Source organism: Alligator mississippiensis, chromosome 6 (genome assembly GCF_030867095.1).
Source record: "Alligator mississippiensis isolate rAllMis1 chromosome 6, rAllMis1, whole genome shotgun sequence".
NCBI classification, from domain to species: domain Eukaryota; kingdom Metazoa; phylum Chordata; order Crocodylia; family Alligatoridae; genus Alligator; species Alligator mississippiensis.
Window position 1 is genome coordinate 21,895,172 of NC_081829.1, and position 24,538 is coordinate 21,919,709.

The following is a 24,538-nucleotide window of genomic DNA, read 5'->3' on the forward strand; positions in this document are numbered from 1 at the left end:
TCCAGAACTTTTGGGGACAGGAGGAGCCAGCTGTTCCAAGCCACTGTACCCCAGCAGAATGTTTATGGGAAGAGTGATTGTTATCTAGACTAAGCCTTGAATTTCTCCATGAACACTGCAGACATCTCAGGCTCTTTAGCTATGTATCTGTCTCCTAAAATTCTGTGGAACTGGTAAGGTCAGCTCCATTTTGGTCCATAGAGAATTCCCCATTTGCTGTTAGGAGTATGAGACCTATGATCTACAGTGGAACAGTTCTGATTACAGCCAGAAGGGACACTAGCACACATAAGGAAATAGATATAGGATCTTGGCAAGTTCATTTCAAAATGTAATAGTTTAATCCCTTCCCTGGCTGTAGAATACTGTCTCTTTAAAATATTGGAGGACTGATAGGGATAGCAAAGTTTCATGAAGCACAACTCATCCAAATATTCTCTCTCTTTAGTTTGCTATGGGCTCTTAATATATGTTAGGAGCCAGAGCATTCCAACAAGTGCATTCATCATTATGGGAAGAATGTTTATCCAGTTGCCCATACCACCTGCAAAAGCACCACACAATCCCTCTAGGATAAGTACCCTAATCCAACACCATTGCATCCAGTGATGAGCTCCCTGGTCTTCTTTCTCTCCCTTTAAAAATATGCTGTAGGAGTTGCAGAAATATGTCCAGGGCCTACCAAACAAAGCTCTACAAAATCTGCTTTTAGTAATGGAATACTCTTCTTAACAGCAGGTGCTTATAACACCCTGTGTACTTAGTGTTCCTAAGTTCCTCACCCAAGTCCTTCTCTGTGACAGTGATGCAAATCCAAAGTAATTCCACTGCAGTCACTGGAGTTTTTCCTGATTTGCAGCTGAGAGCAGCACTTGTCCTCTTCACTTTAGGGCAAAGAGCCAAGAACTATCTTCGCAGATCAGGTGTGAATGAGACAGTATTTACAGCCTGGTTGCTATAAACTTAACCTATGGCTGTTAGGTCACATATGCTTAGCACAGAAGCTAAACAAAGTTGAAAGAATTGTACGTCATGATGAGACAGGATTGGGCCTGGATTTTATTGCTTGTTCATGCAAAGAGGCTAATCCCCAGGTAGCAAAAGTAGAATACATTTCCTTAAGAAGGGTTTATGCAAAATATAAAATACTACTGTGAACACACTATAATGTTTATCTTTAATCTGGGATGTTCGTTTGCCTGGTAGTAAACAGACAGTAAGTTAATGTTATTTTATTTATTCATTAGGAATGCTTAACAAGGATTTATTGCTGTTAATCCACTACATTAAAAAGGGTAGTGAAAATAGAAAATTCTGGGTTTCTCTTCATATTTTTCAGAGATTTAAGAGGGATCATCTAGTAAGATCTCTTGTATAGGACAGACCTGAAAATCTCACTCAGTGGGCACATCTACATGTGCAAATGCTGCTGGATGTAAACCCACCCTACACAGGCATCTGCATGTGTGCCCATTTGGGAGCAGATTTGCTGCTCCTGGCAGCAGTCTGCTTCTACCCCCTCTGGCCCTACACTGGCCCCCCGCAGCAGCCAGAGGAAGCTCTAGGCTCCTCTGGGTGCTAGGTCAGGGGCTGGCAGGGAACATGGGTCCAGGAGACAGCTGCCTTTTGGTGGGGGCTGGGAGATTTCTCCCTGCCTCCCAGAGTTGCCTGCTGTCAGGTCAGGCTCTGGTGGTGGACAATGTCCTCTGCCCCAGCAGCAGGGAGCTCCCAGCCCCCAGCTCCCCTATTTTCTTTACAGTACTTGTGTTTGCAGGTAGTAAATTAACTGCAGAGTAGACCAGATTACTGCGCAGTAAGGGTCTGCATGTGTGGACATCGACGCTTACTATACAATAATTTTCTCTACTGCACAGTAAGTATCAAGCTCTTAGCTTGTAGCTGAGCCACAGCATATAGTTTCACTTCTGAGAAGTTCACAAGTATGTCTCAGCAAACGGGCATTCTAACACCTTGTTGGAGTAGCTGGCTCAGTAGGAAAAGTGCACCCATCATTCTTATAGAATCATCAGTACATTGGCTTTCTTTGGGAATTGGGGGTTTCTTTCTTCCAGGCCACCAGATCCAATCCTGGATAGCTTATTGGAGTTGATAAAGCCAAGGCTTGCAGGCATTGCTATTGAGAAATACAGACTGTTGTAGTAGTGACCCTCTATTGAAATCTATTCTAAATCTTATTTTCATAATTTAGAACTGTTAATGGTCTCACCTTCAGGGCTAAAATTTCCCCAGTTCAGACTCTTCCTAAAGATCTTTTTTTCTTAAAGTCTGTGCCAAAGTTTACCTACATTTTTGAGAAGAAGGGAAGTCAAGAAAATATACTTATCCTCTTCCATTATAGAAAAAAATACAAGTACTGTATGACAATTCTTTTTTTGAGAATAGGTCTAGCTTAGAAAACCTGGGGAAGGAATACATTTGGTATGGAGATGGATAGTGAAATATACCTTGCTACTGAGAAAGATGGCCTGAAAAGTTTCAGAAAGCCCAGGGGGCTTGGAATGAAAACAGTAAAACAACCTTACTGCTATTTTTTACTAGCATTCCAGTTCTCATACAGGAGACCAGCTCCCATTGAAATGAGTGCTGACACTCCCACCCTACAACAGCACTAACCAGTAGTGGTCACTAATGCTAGAATGTTTGTTTACAACCTTGATATTCTGGTAGGCTCTGGAGTTCTCTTGTTTTGTTTTTGGGATGCTGGGTTATTAATGAAATGTTCATCTTGCATATGAAAATGTTATATTTAAATATTAAAAAGCATTAAAATAAAACAATAAATATAATTATATAATTAAATATAATAATATTTAAATATTAAAAAGTATTACTGTATTTATTTTAATAGTTTGGAAGTTGCATGGTTACAATAAAATCTTTGTTTTGTGCAGGAAAATCTCTGGGGGGGAAAAGACAATGCTCCAGAAGTGGCAGGTAAATGAAGAAACATTTATGTTTAACTCTCCGAGGCAAGGATGGCCAAACTGCAGCATGTGTGCTGCAAGTGGCATAGACAGTTTCTGTATGGGACGTGGCATGTTGGGGAGGGAGGAGTGGCATTTTTATTCAGGCAGCTGAGGGAGCCAGTTGACTTAATGGCTCGTTCTTCACTCCACAAGGTATTAGTGGTCATCTCTCCTTTTTAATGTTCTTCATGTTCTATTAATCAAGCAAACTTTTTTTTCGGGCAATTTTGCTGTCTGCTAGCTACTTCTGGATGTTCTTCAGTTATTTCAGAACCTTTCAGAATATTTTTAGCTCTTTTCAAAACCCTATATTCACCTGTAGAAACCAGTCTTTAGTAGCAGCTAGGGTTTTAGGTTTTTAGAAAGAGAATGAGCTTTGTCCCTGTTCTATGCAGACATAACCCTGGAAAAATATTTTTTTCTCATGCTGCCTTCCCGAAAACAAGGTGGTATTGGGGGTGATGATGGAGAAGCTCTTTCAGGCAGAGGGAGTGCAAATGATTATGCATATGGTTATTGTAGATGTCCTTCTGCCTTCTCCAAAGCTTTTGGTGCTGCCCAGTGTTTGAAAAGGGATGGCTCACATGTTTAGTTCCCATTGGACTGAGTCCCAACACCTTGCCTCAGGCTGTTTTCCTGGATCCTACATCACGCAGATAAAAACAAATGACAGCCTGCATGTGGCTCTCCTTTAAACCAGGCACAAGCATTACAGTGCCCCATTATATAAATATAGCATGAAAGACTGGTTCCAGACAAGGTGCAAATGAGCAGTTCCAGAGGTAAATCAATAGGAAGACTCTTTTGCATGGGTTCACTGACCATTGTACAGGTGCAGCAGACTGCTCTGATCTTTGCTGATTTGAATAGGGAGTGGTACTGATTAATTACACTATAATACTGTAGCTCAGTTGAGCAGGGGCTCCTTGCAATTTTGTCAGTGCTTCCATAGTTTAAAAGCAGCTGCCATTTGTGATGGCTCATAATCCAGCTCATGGACAATTATTAGTGTCATAGTATCATAGTATAGTATCATAGTAGCTAGGGTCAGGAGGGACCCAATCAGATCATCTAGCCTGACCCCCTGCCACAGGCAGGAATGAATGCTGGGTTCACAAGACCCCAGACAGGTGATCATCCAACCTCCTCTTGAATTTGCCCAAGGTAGGGGCGAGGACCACTTCCCTGAGAAGTTGGTTCCAGATTTTGGCCACCCTACCTGTAAAATATTGCCTTCTGATCTCTAACCTAAACCTGTTCTCCATCAGCTTATTACCATTGTTCCTCGCCACCCCAGGTGGTGCTGGGGAGAAAAAGGCTGTACCCATTTGCTGTTGATCTCCCCTGATGAGTCTGTAGGCAGCCACAGGTCCCCCCTCAGCTTCCTCTTGCTGAGGCTGAACAGGTTCAGGTCCCTCAGTCTCTCCTCGTAGGGCCTGTCCTGCTGCCCTCTCACCAAGCGGATGGCCCTCCTCTGAACCCTCTCCAGGCTGGCCACATCCTTTTTAAAGTACGGCGCCCAGAGCTGGACTCAGTACTCCAACTGTGGCCTGACCAAAGTCGCATAGAGGGGGAGTATCACCTCTCTGGACTGGCTTGAGATGCACCTTTGGATGCACGATAAAGTATGGCTGGCCTTGCTGGCTGCGGTCTGGCATTGGCGGCTCATGTTCATCTTGGGGTCAGTAATGACTCCAAGATCCCTTTCCTCTGTGCTTTCAAGAGGGGAACTCCCCAGCCTGTATGTATACTGTGGATTCCTTCTCCCAAGGTGCAGCACCCTGCATTTGTCTACGTTGAACCCCATCCTATTCTCGTCTGCCCACTTTTGTAGTCTGTCTAAATCTAGTTGCAGCCTCTCTCTCCCTTCAAGTGTGTCCACCACGCCCCACATCTTAGTATCATCAGCAAACTGCGACAGCATGCTTTCCACCCCCTTGTCCTAGTCGCTGATGAAGATGTGAAACAGTGCAGGCCTGAGGACCGAGCCCTGGGGTACCCCACTGCTCAAATCTCGCTAGGTTGAGTACAACCCACCCACCACTACTCTCTGGGTGCGCCCCATCAACCAATTTTTTACCCATCCGACTGCGTAGGCATCAATGCCACAGTTGCTTAATTTATTGATGAGGATGGGGTGAGAGACAATGTCAAAGGCCTTCTTAAAGTCTAGAAAGACTATGTCCATGGCAACACCATCATCCAAGGATTTAGTTACTTGGTCATAAAAAGCAATCAGGTTGGTCAGGCAGGACCTGCCTTTGATGAACCCAAGCTGATTGCCCCTGAGCATGATCTCCCCTGCAGGCCCCCCACAGATGTGCTCCTTGATGATTCTCTCCAAGATCTGTCTGGCTGTGCAGCAAGTGTGTGGGGCACTTTTATCTGGAGGCAGCAGCACCTGGTTTAGAAGCATTGAGGTAAATGGAGGTAGCACTAACAATGGTTCTCAGTTGGGGGTACCACCATATTCAGAAAAGTAGAGCAGGGTGCCCTGACTCTTAAAAGGTTGAGAACCACTGAGCTAAATATTTTCAATCTGTGTTTCTCTACCATGGCAGAAGAGAGAAATCAGTAACTTTGACTACCTCATGTACCTGAACACTCTGGCTGGACGGAGCTACAATGACTACATGCAGTACCCAGTGTTCCCTTGGGTCCTTGCTGACTACCACTCACAGGTGAGTGCTTGGCTCTCAGCTGCTGTTCCTGTTCTTTTTGAAAAGCTTCTTTAGTGATGATAATGTCAGAATTGTGTCTTTACAGAGCAGCCCTGCATTAGTGTTAGTGTGCTGGGAGCATGGGGAAGCTTTCAGTCTTGGTAATGCAGGATGTGGAAGTGCAGCTACTAATATATGTGTACCTTAGAAGCACAGCCTGCTCCCCTATGGTGCAGTTCTACTCTACAGCCAGGTGCAGACCAGTGACATGGCCATGTCCCCCACCTCCTCTCTGCCCTCAGATTGGGTATGAAGCAGCTGCCTCTGTGCTGAACTTCTTGGGCCCTTATGTAAGCCATGCCAGTGTATGTGGGAGGCAGTTTGTACACACTGTGCTTCTAGAGTTACTTGCCTTCCGCTACTTTGCTCCTAAGATTCCTTTCCTCTGTCTTTGGAGGGTGATCTTAGTGATATTGAACTTCTGGCCAGAAAGGCAGTCACTCAGCAGACACTGGCATTGCTCCAGTAACCATCTGGTAAATGAGTGATGTCACAAGGCAGATCTCAAACCCAGGGCCACTCCCATGCTTCTAGTTTGCGAGGAAAGCAGGTGCAGTTCCCTAGGTTGAAACAGGAGGCTTTCCATACCGGCAAGGGGCTACTCTTCAGACCATGCCTCTAGCCTAGGAATGATGGTGTAGAGTCTGGCCACTTGTGTAGGTGAAGCTCCTTAAGCAGCCTGTGTCAGTGAGTTTGTTGACCTGGGGCTGGTGGAAGGGGTTCCAGGAGATTCTAGACCTGCCAGCTTCCAACATTTGCTTCACCTTCCAGACATTGAGCCTTACTAACCCCCGGACCTTCCGAGACCTTTCGAAGCCCATGGGAGCACAGACCTTAGAGAGGAAACGGAAATTCCTCCAGCGCTACAACGAAGTGGAGAAGAGTGAGGGTGAGTGTTTTAGGAGGCTTATGGAATGTGAATGTCCAGATTCCAGTGAACCCTTTGGAAAATGATAAAGTCCTAGGGAGAAGTCACATGATGACTGGTTGTTTTTAAGCACAGGGCCAGACAGGAGGGAGAGCTCTGGCATCTGGGGTGGCAGTTCAAGATTGTAAGAGGTCCTCATTCCATGCTCTCCTATTGTTTCCTACCTTAGCAATGTGTCCTGCATGCCTAGGTCCTCCCTTGCCCAGGCCAGTGTGACATGGTAGGGGCACCCAGCTACAGAGGCCAGTTACTTTCACAAATTCATTGTAGGAAGCCTGGCTTAAAGCTTTGGTGCTGAGGGCAGGGAGAGTGAAGCTATTTGGCCCTGAGTGAACAGGGCTTTTCTTGAATTAACAGGAGGGTTGTCTGGAAAGCTTAGGATATTAGAGAGTAATATCTGGAGAGGCTTGGGGGCGAGGGAAGGAAGCAAGCATCTGGGATCTGTCTCCATTAATGTCAAAGCAGTTGCCATTGTGACATTTGCATCATCCTCAGTACTACCAAAGTAATTATATGGAGTCCATATCCAGACCATCTATGACCATGTGGTGTATCATTTTTAGGGGTCCCAGCTAGAATTCTGTGGTCATGTGACAAATTGTTGTTGGGGGTATGCTTTGGGAATGAAACAAAATGAAGTTATTTTCCTCTAAGAATGTTGAAGGACCAAATGGATGGTAATTAGGGCCTCTTCTGTTGTAGTTCATTCCAGACTCATGCACTCACGTGTATTTTGAACGTCATGTAAAATGTAGTGGGTGACTGCACAGATGTGGCCAGATAACAGCATACCTAGCTACTTGTGCCTACATCCAACCTACTAAATAAGCTTTTGCACACAGGTCCTAGCACATGTCTGTCTTATTTTGAAAACCTTAGCTTCTTAAATAGAGTAATGGTAATTTTCAGATGGCATCATTTGAAACTGATTGTGTCTGATTTACAGGAGACCTGTTGGCCCGATGTCACTACTGTACCCACTATTCATCTGCGATTATAGTGGCATCTTACTTGGTCCGAATGGAGCCATTTACACAAACATTCTGTTCCTTGCAGGTAAAAGGACAAGTCGTTTACCCTTTCTCAAATGCAATACTTAGAGTTGTTATAAGCCACATAAGACGCAAACAACTGGCTAATAAACTAGGTATCAAGTGTGCTGGCAGACATGAAAAAAAAAACAAAAAATGGTGCTTTACCATTACCAGAAGAAGCACGTTATTTCAAACCAGTTCCTCATCATCTGTATATATCAGGCACTTCAGCAGGGCTTTTTGGCTCTTTTGGCTAAAGCTGATTCAATCAGCTATTAGATAAAAGTGCCAGAAAGTCCAACCAAAGTGCCCAAACTATACAGACATTGGACAAACCAGGGCCAACTAATGTGTTGCCTCTTCTGAGCATTTGCTGCACTTAGCGCAGGGGTGCATCAAGCTTAAAGTAAAGCACAGTTTTGTGGGGGGGTTTAACATGTCTGTAAACAATCTACGTCTTTTGAAATTCCTGCATATCCAGATATGGGAAGCCCCCATCCTGCTCCCACTGACAGCCAGGGCAAAATTTCTAGGGGAGCTGGATCATACCACAGGGGCACTTTGTGTGAAGGCCTGGGAATATGAGCAGTAACTCTTTGGCATATTCATGTTCTGAACTGTCTTCCAGGACAGTAGAACATGCTGTAGGAGCAGAGGGCTTAGAGTATGACCAATCACAAAAATATGGAGTGTTGTTCCTGGTGCTTTTCCACCAGAGCCATCCCTGGGAGTGTGAATCGGGGTGATCACCCTGGGTCCCACGTTTTGGGGGGCCCCACAGGGCTGGGCGGAGTGGCTGAGGTGACTCCATGCTGCCTCTGGCTTCATGTTCGGCTGCTCGGCACCCCTGCTGCTGAATCCATCCCCAAATCTTGTGTGTCCAGCTGCTCAGCACCTCCCCCCACCACTGAATCCGCCACCAGCTTCCTTTCTTCGGGGGGTGGGCTGTAATTACATTACTCAATTAGTAGAGTCTTCTGAAGCATGCTAATTAGCATGCTCCAGCAGCCTCCTCATCTCATGTATTCAGCATCCCTGCACCTTAATGATGGATGTTTTCCAACATGTCATACAGGTTATATATAGACATTTGGGGAGATTAAGGGGATGTTAGATCAAGTTAAAAATAGCCATCTGTAACACTCTCAATTATCCAAGAGAGGAATTTTCTTGAGTCTCCACCAAGTTAGGCCTCCCCTCGACTTTCCTGCCATGACTTTGATGATAACTAATTGAATAGGAGGGGTTCAGTGTTGGTAATACAAGGGTCCCACTTGGGGTACTCATGGATCTGAGAGCACTTGACAAAGGGGGCTCCACCTCCCTTACACCCCCAGCCACATGCCAGCCGTCAATGTTGAGTCAATGGGAACTGATGTGGGATTCCAATCTGATCCAGCTCTTGACCTAAGGCAATCCTGAAGGTGCTTCCTAGCCTTATCCGGATTGCTAGCTTGTCTCTTGCCAACAAGCCCTGACTTTGGGACTCTGGTATGTCCTGATCTTAACCACACTTCAACAAAACTCAAAAGAAATCAATGAAAAAAAGAAGAAAGAGAAGAAAAGAACAAAGAAACAAAGTGGAACCTATTTTCTGGAGGGTTGCCTCTGTTCTGGCTAGTGCCCTTATTAGCCTGTCAACAACTCTCTCATCTCCCTAAAGTTGCTGGATTTTCTCATTAATTGAGGCTTCACTCTCTAGCCTCCGGAGCACAAAGCGTATTCTGCTCCATATAGATTGAGCCCTGGGGCTCTGACACCTCACTGACTTGGTGTCCTGTGCCTGCCTCTGCTGTAGCTGTAGAGCAGAGGCAGGCTGTCCTCCTCCCTCCCCAGCACTCCAGGTGTCTTAAATCTTCAACAGTGGTGTCGGGGGCTGATGTCATCAGCCTGGCACCACACAGCTTGATTGACAACTGGCTCTTAAACCATGGTGGCAGTGCTGTATATCGTCACAGCCTTGTCACTTCCTGCCCCAGAGATAAGTTTCTTGTTTTGTTGTGGGCTTGCTCAGACCATTCGCAGATCTTAGGGTTGCTCATGGGGTCTCTTGGGCCCCTTTTGTTACACCATCCAATATAAGGTAAGTTGGCCTGGGGGGGGTAGTGTGGAGGTTGAGGGACTCAGGGAGGGGGGGCAAGCAGGCTCAGGGGGATCAGGGGTTCTGTAGGGAAAATGGGGACAGCAGGGAGGGATTGGGGGCTCTTTACAACACCTCCAGGCACCAGGGGCTATTTTTTTCCATTTAACCCCACCCCCACCTCCAGACAAATAACTCCCCCTGGTGAAGCTACATCCCTCCTGCCCCCATCTCCACCCCAAATGACTTCCTCAGCTCCTGGCATTGGCAAACTGGCACCAGGAGCTGGATGGAGGGTTTGGTGTGGTGGGAAGAGCTAAAAATAGCCTGGTGCCAGGGGGATGGGTAGGAAAATTACAGCCCTAGGGCAGGGGCCAGTGGCTGTGCTTTTCCAGCCTCAGGGCTGCACTGGTAAATGTACAGAAGTTTGGGACACTTGGATTGGTCTAAAAATGGTCAGTCCAATCTAATTTAGAGTACCTCAGAGGTAGGGCTAACTTAGGTTGGGTCATCCATTTTCAGGTCAGTCTAACCTTCTTGGAACTTCTGTACAGCTCACACTTAGATTGACTTAACTAGGTATCTAAGTGTAAGGTCAGCGCTTAAGCAAACTAGGTTAGATCAGGTGGCCATTTTTATCGCATTCTAACCTCGTCCAAACGTCCATAAATGTCTGTACACAGCTGTAATGAGCAGCAGCAATAGATGTCTGCTGTATGCATTAGCTTTCAGTAGTGTTTCACTGGTTATTGCTACGGTGAATCACAAATGCTACGCCAGATTGCTGAGACACATTTATCCATAGCAAATCAGCAGTCTGTGTCTGCTGCTTGGCCACATTCTTGAATGATCAGCAAGTGATTAGTATTTCTGTTTTAAAAAGCCTCTCAGATCTAGTGAAGTACTCTTAAGTATTTCCTTGAGACAGGTCCACTGAATGAACCCATCCTTTGGTTTCCTTTGGTTATCTTATTTCTTTGCTCCTGCACTGATACTCATGCATCTGAGCTGGTGCTGTCCTTCCCTTACCTGGTCCTGTAATGTGTGGTCCTGTAATATACATCTGCTAACTCTGAGGTGTAGTCAAGAGACCCACAGGCCTAAATAGCCCATGCTGTTGAATTGATTCATTCCATATTTGCAGAAGTGTCCTTACACATTGTCTGGCAGTGCTCTTTCCTGACCTGTTCACCCTGCTGTCAGGGTGACTATTTGGGGTGTGCGAAGCAGCCCCTATTCGATTCATATTTGGATTTGGCCTGAATCAGGGACAGTGATTCAATTAGTTGATTCTGATCACTGTTCCTGGTTAGATTCATCCAAATCCAAATCTGAAGATTTGATGCAGATTCAGGCGATTTGGACATAGACACAGCTTTAAAAGTTTTTTCTACATACCTTGAGGTAGCAGGTGTGGCTCATGATCCCTGCAATGCTGGGGCGCATGGAGCATCCCACAGGAGTGGGGGGGGGCCCTTCACATGCTTGGAGGCAAACCCGGAAGTGGACTGGAAGTAGTTCCAGTCCACGTCTGGGTCTGCTGCTGGGGAGCCCCCTGTGCTTCTGTGGGACACTCCATGTGTCCCAGCATCGCAGCACTCACAAGCCCCTGCTACCTAGAGGTATGTAGAAAAAGCATTTAAAGCTGTCTCTACGTCCGAATCTCCGAATCTCTCCGAATTGATTTGGAGGGTTCCAGTTTGATTCAGAGAGGTTAAAGGGTCCTCTGATTTGATTCTGATTTGGAGGTTTGGCCACTGAATCGGGCCGAATCTCCGCCGAATTGAATCAAGGACTGAAGCTTTGCACAGCCCTAGTGACTGTATCCCTTTTCTGGGAGTTAGATTCTTTCCTTTCTGCTTTAGGCCTTTTGTCCCCTCAGCTTGAGTTGGAAGGCTCTCATAGTTAAAAACTTTATTCTAATTAGCGTCCTAAATTTATCAATAGCCAATTGATCCCCATTTGTTTTTCTGCTTAAATGTCATTCTGCCGCCTTGGTTTTTACCCCTTTGATGTGGTTATGGAGATCTGTGTTTATAGAAAGATATAGTTGTGCTGTGCACTTCAGAGGAGTCACCTCAGCTCTCTGACCAGAGGAAGTGTCTGGTGCAATCATTTCAAGCCAAAAGTCAAGTGCTTCTCTATCAGGATCCAGTGCTATGCACTGTCAACCCTTTAAGCAGTGAAATATACTCAGTATTTCCAGAGTCAGTGCTTATTGGAACAAAGAATGGTTCCGACTTTTCCCGGTGAACACTTTGCCCAACTACTTTGCGTACATTCGACTCTATGGTATCCTTAAAGGTATTTATGTTTACCGTTTGCCCCTGATTACTGAGATGGCTTTACTGAAAGGAAGAAAACGATGGGCCTTACTTCATGCAGCCAATTGAAAGGCTGTAAGAGTTTATGTTGACTTGCAGTCTAAAGGCATAAAGCAATTCCAGATTCTCTTTTCTCCTTTCAGTGCAGTTTCTGCATTCCAAGTGAGAGAGAAAACTCATTAATTCTGATATAAATATATGCAAATAAATTTATTAATATAAGAAATGGGAAAATCAGTTATTGCTTCCTTTATAAATAATACAGGCTTAACTTTTAAAGATATTACTTTTCCCTAAAATGAATTAGACAGCCAGGGAAAAAATCACATTTTTTCGTAGTGGTAATATCTTTAACCAGATTTGTTGCACTAACAGCATTTCCTATGTATATATTATTTTTATTTAATACAGGTAATCTTTTTATTACAAATCATATTGTTTCTCGGGAGATTACCATCAGCTCTCATAAAAACTACAAAAAAGATGAAAAAGCATCAATCACAACAAGACACAGTGCTCTGTGTGCAGATTAAATACACAGAGCCCTTTAATATGCTTCAATGAGGTACTTGTTAGCTGTTGATTTATTTATAGTCCTCCTCCTCCTGTTTTAATTTCAATTTCAATTTGACTTTAAAGGTCCCTGACTGATAATGACCAAGCCCAAAATGACCTTGTGAGTCAGATTCATTCCCAATGAGATTAAGTCACGTGTTCATTTGTGATCCCTTGAGTGGCTGTGGACAGGTGCCACAATTTTCAGTGTGATGGAGAAAATGAGAATAAAATATAAGGAAATGAACTAGAAATTACTGTTGGTGTGGTGAATTAAGGTTGAGGCTGGGCCAAAATCCTAATCCAATTCTGCTTTGGGAACACTGTAGCTGAATTCTTCCATTTGTAATGACAAATGCCCAATCAACATGGGAGTGGCCCAGTGTTGACCTGTGAGCACAGGAGATCTTCCAACTAACTCCATATCTAAGCTCCATTGACTTGCATTATCTTGTACCTGTTTCCTTAAACGTGGAATTTGCCCAGAAGAGGGTAGGCTCCCACTTTTACATAGATGCTTCTCTGTTACTTTTGTATATAGCATACTGGCCGCATCTACATAAGATACTGACTGCGCAGTAGCTTGTTACTGTTGTGCAGTTGTATCACATGGCATGAAGCATGATGTGATGCTACTGTGCAGTCAGTGTCACCAAAAAGCCATTTGAGGATGCTACTATGCAGTAACACTGGTTACTGTGCAGTCATTTAGTACTTGTGTGTGTGAGTACTAAATGACTGTACAGTAACTGTGCAGTCAGCGTCTCGTGTAGACAAGACCACTGAATGGTAAAGCCCCAGTTATTTGTAAGTAATGCCAAAGAGATGATTCACTTTTGATCTGGCACCTGACATGGCACATGTAGAGAATATAGGAGCTGAAGTCTTATCAAGAAGTCAGTCAAACAGAACCTGAATACCCTACATGCAGATGTGCTGCCTTTTGTGCAAGCATATGTCTTTGCCAATTCAAAGCAAGTAGACTGCTCAACCATGATGGGGAATTCCAGCTCTCTATAAATTAGTCACAAGAGATTTGAGTCAGTGGAAGTTTACCTTGGCTTCTTTTCTGTAGGTCAGATTCAGTCTTAACTGGCCTTTGAACTCTTGTATTTAAATCCATCTTGGGAAGCTGCTCATATTATGAAACAAATGACTCCCATGAGCAAATCTACATAAAAACTAAGATGTAATTAAATCCCTTTGAGAGTATCTATATGTGATATTAACAAGACTCAATAAACTCCAGTGCGAACTGCTCCCAGGCGCAGCATTTACATCCATTACCCAGGACCACAGCATGTTGAACTGTGTCAGAGAAGCCCCAGCTGGTAGGGGGTCAACTTGCCAGGCCAGAGCTGCTTCCCTCTGGCTCAACTTGCTGCAGATAGGCTGGCTGGGGCATGAGGGTGCTACAATGTGGGGCTAGCCCTGTACTGTAGTACCCTCATGCCCCAGCCAGCCCTGGTCACTGTCTACACATGTGTTATGGCAGAGTAAATAATTCTACCATAAGACAGTACTTGTCCCAAACAGTACTAGCCTATGGCAGACCTAATTCATTTACTCTGGCCTAATAGGGGTGCATGTGTAGATGGTGATGCTTTACTGTAGAACTACTTAGTGAACTCCACAGTAAAGCATCTTATGTAGATCCACTCTGTGACAGCATTTTCTTTGGAAAAGCCTAATGATCTGGCTTGCCCAGAGAATACAGTTCAAAACGTATCCCCTGCTGAAATTCTTTTTCCCAAGCTAGCAGTCAGTGCCATCTTTCATTGGGTACAACCTCCCAGCAGGCAAGGGTTAAGGGCCTATCATAGGCTAGTGAGACTTAGATCTGATATATATATATATATATATATATATATATATATATATATATATAGTTCTAGTATACTGTACCTGGAGTCACAATCTATCTTTGTAGAAAGCATCTTGGAATGCAGTAGCTGGATTGGAAGTCTTTGTTAATTGTCCTACTATTCCTGACATCTGCAAAATGTGAGAACTAATAATAAGTTAGAGTCCTGGATAGTGGGAATGGATAGGTATGTATGTATCAGCTAGTTTTCTGCTTTATAGAGGGATGCTTTTGATCTGTCTCCCATAACCTTATCCAGCACACAAAGAGAACCTGGATTATCCAGGACTCAGAAAAATTGTATGATGTCCTGCAGCATTATTGGAGAAATATCCTAGACCAGATTATGGAATTAGCAAAGATCCCAAGCAAAAGATCAGGAACATTTGTGCTTAATTGGTATATAATGGGTGCATCTATGTGTGAAATTAAGGCAAAGCAATAAACTCTGAAGTAGTTTGATTCTGAGTAAAATGTTCCTGAGCGCAATGTCTACATGTGCACCTGGGACAGTAGCAATTTGAGCCAGGACAGAGTAGGCCTGGGCTGGCAGGGACATGGGGGTCAGCCCTGGGCTCCAGGTGTTGGTGTTGGGCAGTGGGGGGGCTGGCTGGGGCACTGTTTGCTATGGAAAATTAACCATATGTGCCCAATGGGCCACTAATCCCAGGTGGACCATCAACTTTTTCTGACCCCTGTAACTAGCTATGAACCAATACCCCAGTCTAGTGTTCAGGGTTTTGACTAGAAAGTAGAGTTGTCCTATAGAATCAAATGTGAGCCATGAGCTACAGTGACTCTATGTTACTACTCACAAGTGTGCAGGAGAGGCAGAAGACCTCTAGGCTGTCCAGATACTAATGGCATAAGTCACATTCTGCCAGCCTAATTTTTCCCTTGAAGTTTTAATGAGACATGAATATCTCACTTTCCTGTCCAAGCTATCAGATCAAATAGCTTAACCCTGGTAAGTACTAGTTACATTGTTCTAGAATTAAATTTGTGTCAGTGGTAGGGGGTAGTGACCTCTTCCTAAATATAAGGGTGGATTTTTGCAAATGGCAAACAGTCTTAGGAACGTAAGTCCCAGTGGAATTTGCTGAGACTCGAGCTCCTATATCATAGAGACACGTTGAAAATATCACCTAAAATATATCATGGGCCCAATCCTAGGCAAATGTCCCTATCATTGAGAGGCTTTTTCCAAGGTTCTAAATAAGGAAAGCTTCCTTATTCATGAAGACATACAAAAAAACTACAACTCTTGGTTCCAGAATGATACCTTTTATTAGACCATCTGGAAAATCGCAAGAAAAATTGTCCTTTTCTGCAAGCGTTTGGGATCAAAGTCCCTTCATCAGGTTCTGGGAAAGGTATAGATGGTACAAGATGGTAAAAAGTCCCCACAGGTAGGAAATAAACTTCATTTTTGCACAGAGGGAGCTGAAGGTGGAAGGCTGTCCCCCTGGGTCCATGAGAATGTCTTTGTGAGCTGTGCTGAGTAGCTATTTGATCTGTAGATCAGGTAAAATTCCTTCCCTGGAGGTGTCAGATGGCAGGCAGGGTGGTAAAAAATCTTTCTTGTTGTTCTGCAATGATGTTTAAAATTCAAAATTGGCTAAAATAGTACACCCCTAAAACATGAAAGTACACCCCTATTCATGAAGGGCACTTAAGCAAGTGTTTAATATCCATAAAATTAATCATGGGCTTATTTGCTTTCCTAAAAAGAATTCTTTGCAAGGATATGCTTAACTGCTTTCCTCAGTCAGGCCTAAATCAGTGCACCAAGGTTGTTCCCATTGATTTAAAAGTGTTTTGGGATGAAAGACATGAGTGATCATTATCATCATCAAAATAGTCTATGTTATCAGCCTGAATTTAGCAGACAGTGGGTGCATCTACATGTGCAATTCATGTCACTGTAGCTTATTGCTCCTGGGTGCTATATTGGAGCCTAAGAAACTTGTGGACTTTTGACTGCATAAGAAAGTTATGGAAGGTCCATCACTGGAGATGTTCAAGAAGAGGTTGGACAAGCATTGGTCAGGGGTGATCTAGGAGCAGCTATATTTATGCTCTTCTATGGTCATTCCCATGTTTCTGGGCTTTGCTGGTTGCACTTGGGGCCAGAAAAGAATTATTTTCCTGTCCTGCTGATGCATGTGTTCTGAAGGTTTTTTTCCCCTTCCTCAGAAGCAGTGGGTTCTGGCTGTAGCCAAGTCTGGGGATTTTGGCTAGTGTGTGCCAGTGCTCCTACTGGGATTTAAACCTGGAGGTTTCTGGTTACAGGGTCTTGCCCTTCTGCTCTGGGTTGGACTGATCACCATATTTGGGTCAAGAACAAATTTATCCTTTGATCATATTGATATAGAATCATAGAAAACTAGGGTTGGAAGGGACCTCAGGAGGTCATCTAGTCCAACCCCCTGCTCAAAGCAGGACCATCCCCAACTAGTTCATCCCAGCCAAAGTTTTGTCTAGCTGGATCTTAAAAACATCCAAGGATGGAGATTCCACAACCAATGAACTGTGGAGGCCTTTGGTGATATGGATTGTTGAGGTTTTTGCCTTCCTGTTTAGCTGGGCGGGGGGGGGGGGGGGGGGCAGGGGGTGAGGTTGATGGCCCTCTTCTTTGGATCGCTCAAGCATATTTTAATAGTCCTTGCAGCAGCAGGACATTGGCCACTGTGATTCCCCTGCTTTACCTGTGGCAGGTTAGGGCGTTATGTCTTGTGGTTGTGTCAGGGTTGAATGTGTAGTTTTGCTAAAAGGTTAGACAATGGCTTTGTATAGGATGGTTTGAGTAGGGATGATCCTGTTTCAAACGGGGTTACATTAAATGACATGCGAAGGTCCCATCCAGTCCTACATTTCTTTGATTCTGAGACTGGACACTCCCCCCTCTGTGTTTCTCTCTCCAATGCAGGGTGGAGGCTTTGATGTTGCAGACCGGATGTTTCACAGTGTGAAGAACACGTGGGACTCAGCATCGCGAGAAAACATGAGTGATGTCAGGGAGCTCATCCCTGAATTCTTCTACTTGCCTGAGTTTTTAACCAACTCTAATAATTTTGAATTTGGTAAGTCTCGAATGGAGCAAGAGCACTCCTGCTAGCGTTGTGCTGTGAGACAGAATCTCAATGTGTCAAGGTTCCTTGGCTGATGTGGCTCCTAGCCGTGCAGTTTGAAACATGCCCCCAGTATCCCAATGGCAAGGAGGTTTAGTTTCAATCTCCCATTTCACCATTGTATTTTGCTAGTTTGGAGCTAAGCCCTAGATCTAGAACAGTGGTTCTCAACCTTTTTTGTACTGAGACAATATGGATAGGACCCATTTCTAAAGATTGATGGCCAGTCCTGACCCACAGCCCCCTGGCCTTGCTGGTGCCCCTCATTCCCAATCCACAGCCCCCTGCCCCCCAGCCCTGCTGGAGAGGGCCCCCAGTTGCCCCCATCCTGCTCAGGGCAGAACATGGTGTGTGCAGCGGCTCTGGCTCATTCAGGCAGCACTGGAGCAAGTCTGGCCCTGGCATGGGCTGGAGGGAGGAGGAGAGGAGGCCTGTGGCACCCTGCATGCCCTGGGCTGGGGTTCCTGTGCTGTGCCAGGCAGCCAGGTCATGGCCCCACCTGCCTACTGCGCAACGTCTCCCGGGCGCCTCACAGGGTACGAGCACCAGCCCTGGTGCTGCCAGCCCAGCTATGCAACTCTGCCACCCTGAAAGGACTGCCCCCCTCACCCCCGCTGGAGGGGCAGATGCCTTCCCCCCTTGCCTCCCCTGCTGTGATGCAGCCTCAGTGTCTGGCTACCTTCCTCTAGTACTGGAAGGCATCTGCCCCCGCCTCACACACCCATCCCCTCCACACATGCGTGTGCACGCACACACACACACACACACACACGCGCGTGCACACTTACACACTCATGTGCGCACAAACCCACACACATAGACAGTCCCCAAGCCCTGAACCTCCAACCCCAACTCCCTATACATTTACCTGCATCCAGCTGCTGGGGCAGCTCCCACCACCCTGCCTGGCTGCATGCTGGTCACGTGCATGTGAGCGCACAGACACATAACTAAATAATTCTTTTTCCAAATATTTAGTTGGTCTAATAAAAGATACCACATCTACCCAAATAACCTTGTCTGCCAGAACATGGATCTAAACTTTGCATTTATACCCTTTTTGTTAACCCTATATATAACAAGGGCTGAAGTAGCCTCCCACCCTCAGCAGCATTTGCAGCCAGGGCCTTGGCCTCGGCCTCAGTTTAGGTTTTGTGACTAAAGCCCAGCTATGAGAGAGACAGAAGGTACAGTGCTACTATAGATAGTGTTTATGTGAGTTCAAGCCCTTCTTCAAACTCATAACAAAGGCCATGCCCAATTGTAAATGGTTATTGTATCTGGTCACTGAAGCCAAGCTGTCAAAACTGATCAGAAGTAAGGCTTGCTGCATTTCTCCCTTGCGTGCTGCTGGTTACAGAAACTAGCATATCTTACCTACACTACCCCTGGGTTTGCTTGGCTTGTGTTTGCAGTCAGAGCTGGAATGGAGTTCATTCTAGGAACATGTACGTTTCTTATTGTGGTAATAACTAATAGTGGGGGAACTTCTGAAGATTCAGTTCTTGATGTTAGTTTGCATCTTTATTCTTATGTCTTCTCTGCTGTTTAATCACTATGGATCTACTAAACTAGATTGGGAATCCCAAGAGAAATAGCTTCCTCCAGTATTTTAGGGGATCTGGTCTATATCTGAGGCAGGACCCAGAACTGCAGTGGTACTAAAACTTACTGTAACTTTTAAGGCCTGAGGCTTGCCTTGTTGAAACAGAAATCAGAAATGGAAACTAAACTATAATTTCTCCAGCTGATTCTTGTGTCTTATTTTCCCTTTGTGGATGTTGTAGGCAGCATGCAGGATGGAACTGTGATGGGAGATGTACAGCTTCCCCCCTGGGCAGATGGAGACCCTCATAAATTCATCAATTTACATAGGCAGGTCAGTAACTACTTGAAATCTGAAATGCCATGATCTGACATTGCAATGGATCCCAGTAAGTAGGAGATGAATAAGTAGTATCCAAACCACAGCACTGATTCCAAGTACACTGGTCCCTCTGCAGAACATCATACCTGGCTCTGAATTTTGCGTGTGACACTTGTCTCTGTGGTAAGCCAATTCCCACTTGCTATGCAAATGCTCTAAACTTGATAAAGTTTGGATCTGGATCAGAGTTCTGTGACATGGACCTTGTCTGTCTGCAATTGCATGTGTATAATGCATATTTGCTCTCCCAGCTGTGTGTGCATATCACACAGCTGCTTGAATATTAGAGTTAACTAGCTACCTTTGTCACTGTCAAATCATTCCAGATCCTGGTAGCTTTTACTAACAGAGCCTGATCTAATTGCTGTTTCACACTGACTTTAGTGTCGGTCACCCACTGGCAGTCTGAAAGCAAACAGCCCTAAAATGCTGGGACATATGACAAGTAATTCTATTTACTAATGACTAGAAAAGACCTAGTCGTGTTGTGTGTCTTGTGGTGGAGACAAAACCAGATGGTGACAAATTCAAAGGGAATTTATCTAGAGAGGTTGCTAAATGCAGAGAGTTTTGGTGGTGCACTTTAGCTCCCAGACTGGTTTGCTTTACCACTAAAGGCCACTATGCAGTGTCCCCCTCAGTCTTGGGGTAAGGTGAGGAGGAAATGGGCTGTGCTAAAGTTTACTGGGGCGTGTCCACATGAGCATGCACGTGCCTCTTGCTGTGTCTCAAGCCCCTTTGAGATGCTGCAAGACGCATGTGCAGGAACAAAAAACATTCCCTGCACTGCATATTTGTAGCGCAGGGGCAAAATTTGACACCTGGATATGTAGGTATCTAAAAATACCCTGGGAGAAAAAGGAGGGGCAGGGCACGGTCCCGGACAGTGCCCAGAGCCAACCAGAGGCTTGGTCCTTCATAGAGACACTCTGGTAGCCAGCCAGAGCATCTCTATGGCTGGCCGTTTCCCCGGTACTGAAGCACACTGCCTGCCTTATATGGGTAGTGCAGGTTGCAGTGACTGGGACCTGGGCCCTATGCCAGGTAAGTAGGGGGTGGGGGGGGCTGGAAGAGGGGGGAGGGGACTATGGGGGGCCCTGCCCAGTGCCCCCCCCCCGATTGCTTCCTCAGCTCCCTGATCACTTCCCCAGCTACTCCTCCCTTCCCCCAGCTCCCAGATTGTTTCCCTAGCTTCTGCCTCCTTCCCCCAGGGATGTTTGGTGGTCCAGCTCCTTGGTGCTGGCAGCAATGGCTGCAACCACAGCAACAGCAGCAGTGATAGTGGGGTTGGTGGTGATGGGCCAGGCAGCCATTTGCTGTGGCAGAGGTTGTGCAAGCAGCAGTAGGCCAAGTGGCTGCAAGAAAAGTGGGGCTATATTGCTGCAGCCCTCACTCACCTGGTACTGCTGAGAACCATGTCCACTGGGCTTCAGGGCCCCAGATTCTGCCACAAGCCCTGCCCACTGCTACCCATGCTCCCAAATTCCATGCCAACCAGTAGTTAAATGGAGGAGCATCGTGAGCTATGTTTGACATCTCTGGTCTAGACATATGCAAGCTAGCCTACAACTAGCCATTTTGGTTACTGCCAGCTGGGCGGTTACACTAATCTTGATTTCTGCATAGGCCACAAGGCCCACCTGAGGAGCTGCATAAATACATAGGCAGTTAGTCTGTGCTAAGCTCTGTCCTGCTACAGCTAAACTGATCCCAGGCAGCTAGTTTTACTTGCGTATGCCTGTATGAGCTGCAGGGGTTGCCGTGTGGTCATAGTAGCTGGTTATCTCAGATTCCACTCTGAGCTATATACCTTTATGCTGTGAGTATGTGTTGTGAATTGTGGAATAAGCAGGCTGTTGTGATTTAGAGAACTGGATGGTAATTATTCAGATGGACACTGATGAGACAATGAAGGCACTGATTAATTTCTTCATAGGTAAACAAACAGCCTGTAATTTCCATGACACTGCACTGTTCTGGTGTCCCTTTCCTTGTGTCTTCAGTGTCTGTCTGGGTGGAAGGTAGGGCAGGGTGGCACCTTAGAAACTGCTGACTTGTTTCCAACTATGCCATCCTGCATGTTGTCCTATCTGTAACATCTCTTAGGCCTTGTGATCTTCATTCCTTCCCTAAACAGAACCAGGATCCCATAAATCCCATCTAAGCTTTCTCCACTCATTGATTTGTCTCGCTGTTGACAATATCATTATTTTTACCCTGTCACTCAAGCTTGTAGCTGTGTGTGTGTGTGTGTGTGTGTGTGTGTGTGTTGGGTCAGGGAGGGGGTCACTTTTGCTCTCCCTTCTCCTTTGCTCCATATATCACCACCAACACCACCAATTCAATACTGTTATTGTTGTTTCATTGTTATTGTTGTTATTTAGTATTATAGGCCCAGGTTCTAGGCTGCCTCCACTGTCTTCATCCATTCCCATCTGTTGTATACCTTCATTCTCCAGTCATCCACATTTAATTTCTGTAGGTCTAACATTACATCATCTAGCCATATTTGTCTTGTTTGACTTGTGGTCTGATTTTCTTTACTTCATTTGTTAATTGGGTATACAGAGCTTCTATATTGTTCATATTTTTCAGAGCACTTATGAGAGCTATATCGTCGGTGTATATGAGGAGATATATACTCTCTGTTCACTTGAACTCCTTCCTCATGTTATTTGTGCCCCTCATTACTTTTTCTAATACCAGGTTGAATAGGATCGAAGGCAAGCTGTCTCCCTGTCTCAGTCTGGTTCTGATTGAAAAGGGACCTGATTTTCTTCCATAAGCACTAATTCTGTTTCTTGATTCATGCATGCAAACTTTAATAAATTTAGTTAGCCCCATATATCCATGCAGCATTCAAAGCTGCTCTTTTTTCATTCCTAACAATTCAAAGATTTATCTCTCCCCTCCATTCACAACATAACACTGACACCACTGATATCTTCTCTGTTGCACCTTGCTGCTCTCTGATCACCCTGATTCCTGCAGCCCATACAAGGACAGCAACAAGGATAGCTTTTTTATGTGGCATTCTAACCATGTCTCCTGGCTGTTATGCTTTGAATCTTTCCACACCTTGCCTTCCACTGTGATATCAAATTTAAGTTTCTTATTCCCACTTTCAGTCCCAAATGACTCCTTTCATTATTTGCTTGTCCCTTTTTCATCATATCCTCCCACAGTCTCCCTCTACTCTGCCACTAATGCTGGCATCAGTATTCTGTTTCACAGTACCATCATACCATTTGTCTGCTTTTCTAGCAAACCATTCCACACTCTGTCTGAACTGGTCCATAAGTAGGCTTGGCAGAATTTGATTTTTTATTTTTTTAATAATTTTGATGGCTAAAATCAATGTTTATTTTTAGGCATTTATTTCAGTTTTTTAGCAATTTAAATTTTCAGGATTGTGCAGAATTAGGGGTGTGGGGGGCACACTCACTCACAAAGACATGCACGCACACATGTATGCACACATGTGCATGCACATACACATGTGCACACACACATGTGCACGCACACACATATATCCTCTCACTTCCCAGCAAGGAGATCTCTGGCTGCTGCAGTGGCATCTGCTCTCTGTAGTCAGCAGCTCCCGCTGCCTGCTGGCTCCCACCTGAGCTTAAGGGAGGACCTGGCTGGCTGGCTAGCAACCTGCAGGCACCGAGCTGGACACACACACACACACACACACACACACACACACACACACACACGTGTCACTGCTTAGCAAGAGCTCACTTGGGCATTGTGGCAGCAGCCTCTTCCTCGTCTTTCTACACTGGCCACAGACCCCAAGAAAAAAAAACTTACCTGGCCAGGTCTGGGAACACCATGACACCTGGCATGCTGAGGTAAGCCACCAGGAGGCGTGGAACTTGCCCAGTGAAGACTGAGCAAGTGACGCTGCCCTAGTGCTCTGAGGGATTCACCCAGCAGGGGCTGGGGAAATCAAGCTGCTGGGGATGCCAGGGAGACTGTGACCTCAAGTGAGGAGCCAATCTGACCTACCACCCAGATAAGTGAAGCTGGATGGTGGGTTGCTTATGTGTGGCCCATATGCTGGGGAGGCGGGGACACCGGGAGAAGGAATGCCCCAGGGAAAGAGTGTGAAACCCTCAGGAAAGAGGGCAAGAGGAGACACTGAAGACAGTGAGTCTTGGAGGGTCTTAGACAAACCCAGGTAAAGAAGGGATTTGCCCAGAGGAACCAAGTAAAAGAGCCCACTGGCTCAGAGCTGCTTCAGACAGTGGAGCTGAAGCCCAGCACAGATTCTGAAGTTTTTCTTTTCTTGTGTTATGTAGTAATCCCAAGCTAGGGAAATGTAACAGGGGAAAGCCAGATTCTCTGCACACCTGAGTTCTGATTAATCAAGCCACAGAGTCAACACCTGAGACCCAGTGGCATCTGATCATGGACCCTGGGACAGGCAGGTAGAGACCCCATCACCCTAGAATCCATTGATCCTGGAGAGAAGGAAGACTACCGCAAGTAGGGTTGAAACATTTGAGGAGGAGCAACCTGCCTACAGGACATGGCCATCAAACTCTCATGATGCCCACAGCCAATTGGGCTAGAGAGGATCCAAGAACTGGCGATGCATACTCAGTACTAACAGGAAGAGACAACTCATCACCTGAGAGGAAAGGGGCAGGATGTAGGGGTGGTGGAGGCCTGCAGAAGACCGACCTTTTCCTTATGATCATCACCAGAGATACCAGCTATACTCCCAAAGAATAACTTGACATCAAAGATATGGCAGGCAAGAGGGAAAGAAGATGAGGCAGAGGTCCCTGCGATTCCATTGGGATGAAGAGTAGTGGGTACGCCCGCCCGCTCACAACCCCCACTGCCATTTTTCAGTGCAGGGATGCTGATGCACATGACGCTGGAATCTGCTGGAACATAGTAATTACCATACCTCAGCAGACTATATTAATCAAGTCTGCTCTGCCACACTGTAATTATAGTGTATCAGAGCA

At 45.5% G+C, this 24,538-nt stretch overlaps 1 protein-coding gene across 1 annotated transcript in view; it reads left to right on the top strand.

The window, feature by feature from the left end:
• The window catches only part of WDFY4 (WDFY family member 4), a 287,362-nt gene that overhangs the window by 221,988 nt on the left and 40,836 nt on the right, over window positions 1–24,538 (top strand). The window contains exons 48-53 of the mRNA XM_019499474.2: window positions 2,913–2,955; window positions 5,549–5,668; window positions 6,479–6,596; window positions 7,582–7,691; window positions 17,422–17,575; window positions 19,411–19,502. Of these exons, the coding sequence (XP_019355019.2) occupies window positions 2,913–2,955; window positions 5,549–5,668; window positions 6,479–6,596; window positions 7,582–7,691; window positions 17,422–17,575; window positions 19,411–19,502 (637 nt within the window). The remainder of the gene's footprint in view (window positions 1–2,912; window positions 2,956–5,548; window positions 5,669–6,478; window positions 6,597–7,581; window positions 7,692–17,421; window positions 17,576–19,410; window positions 19,503–24,538) is intronic.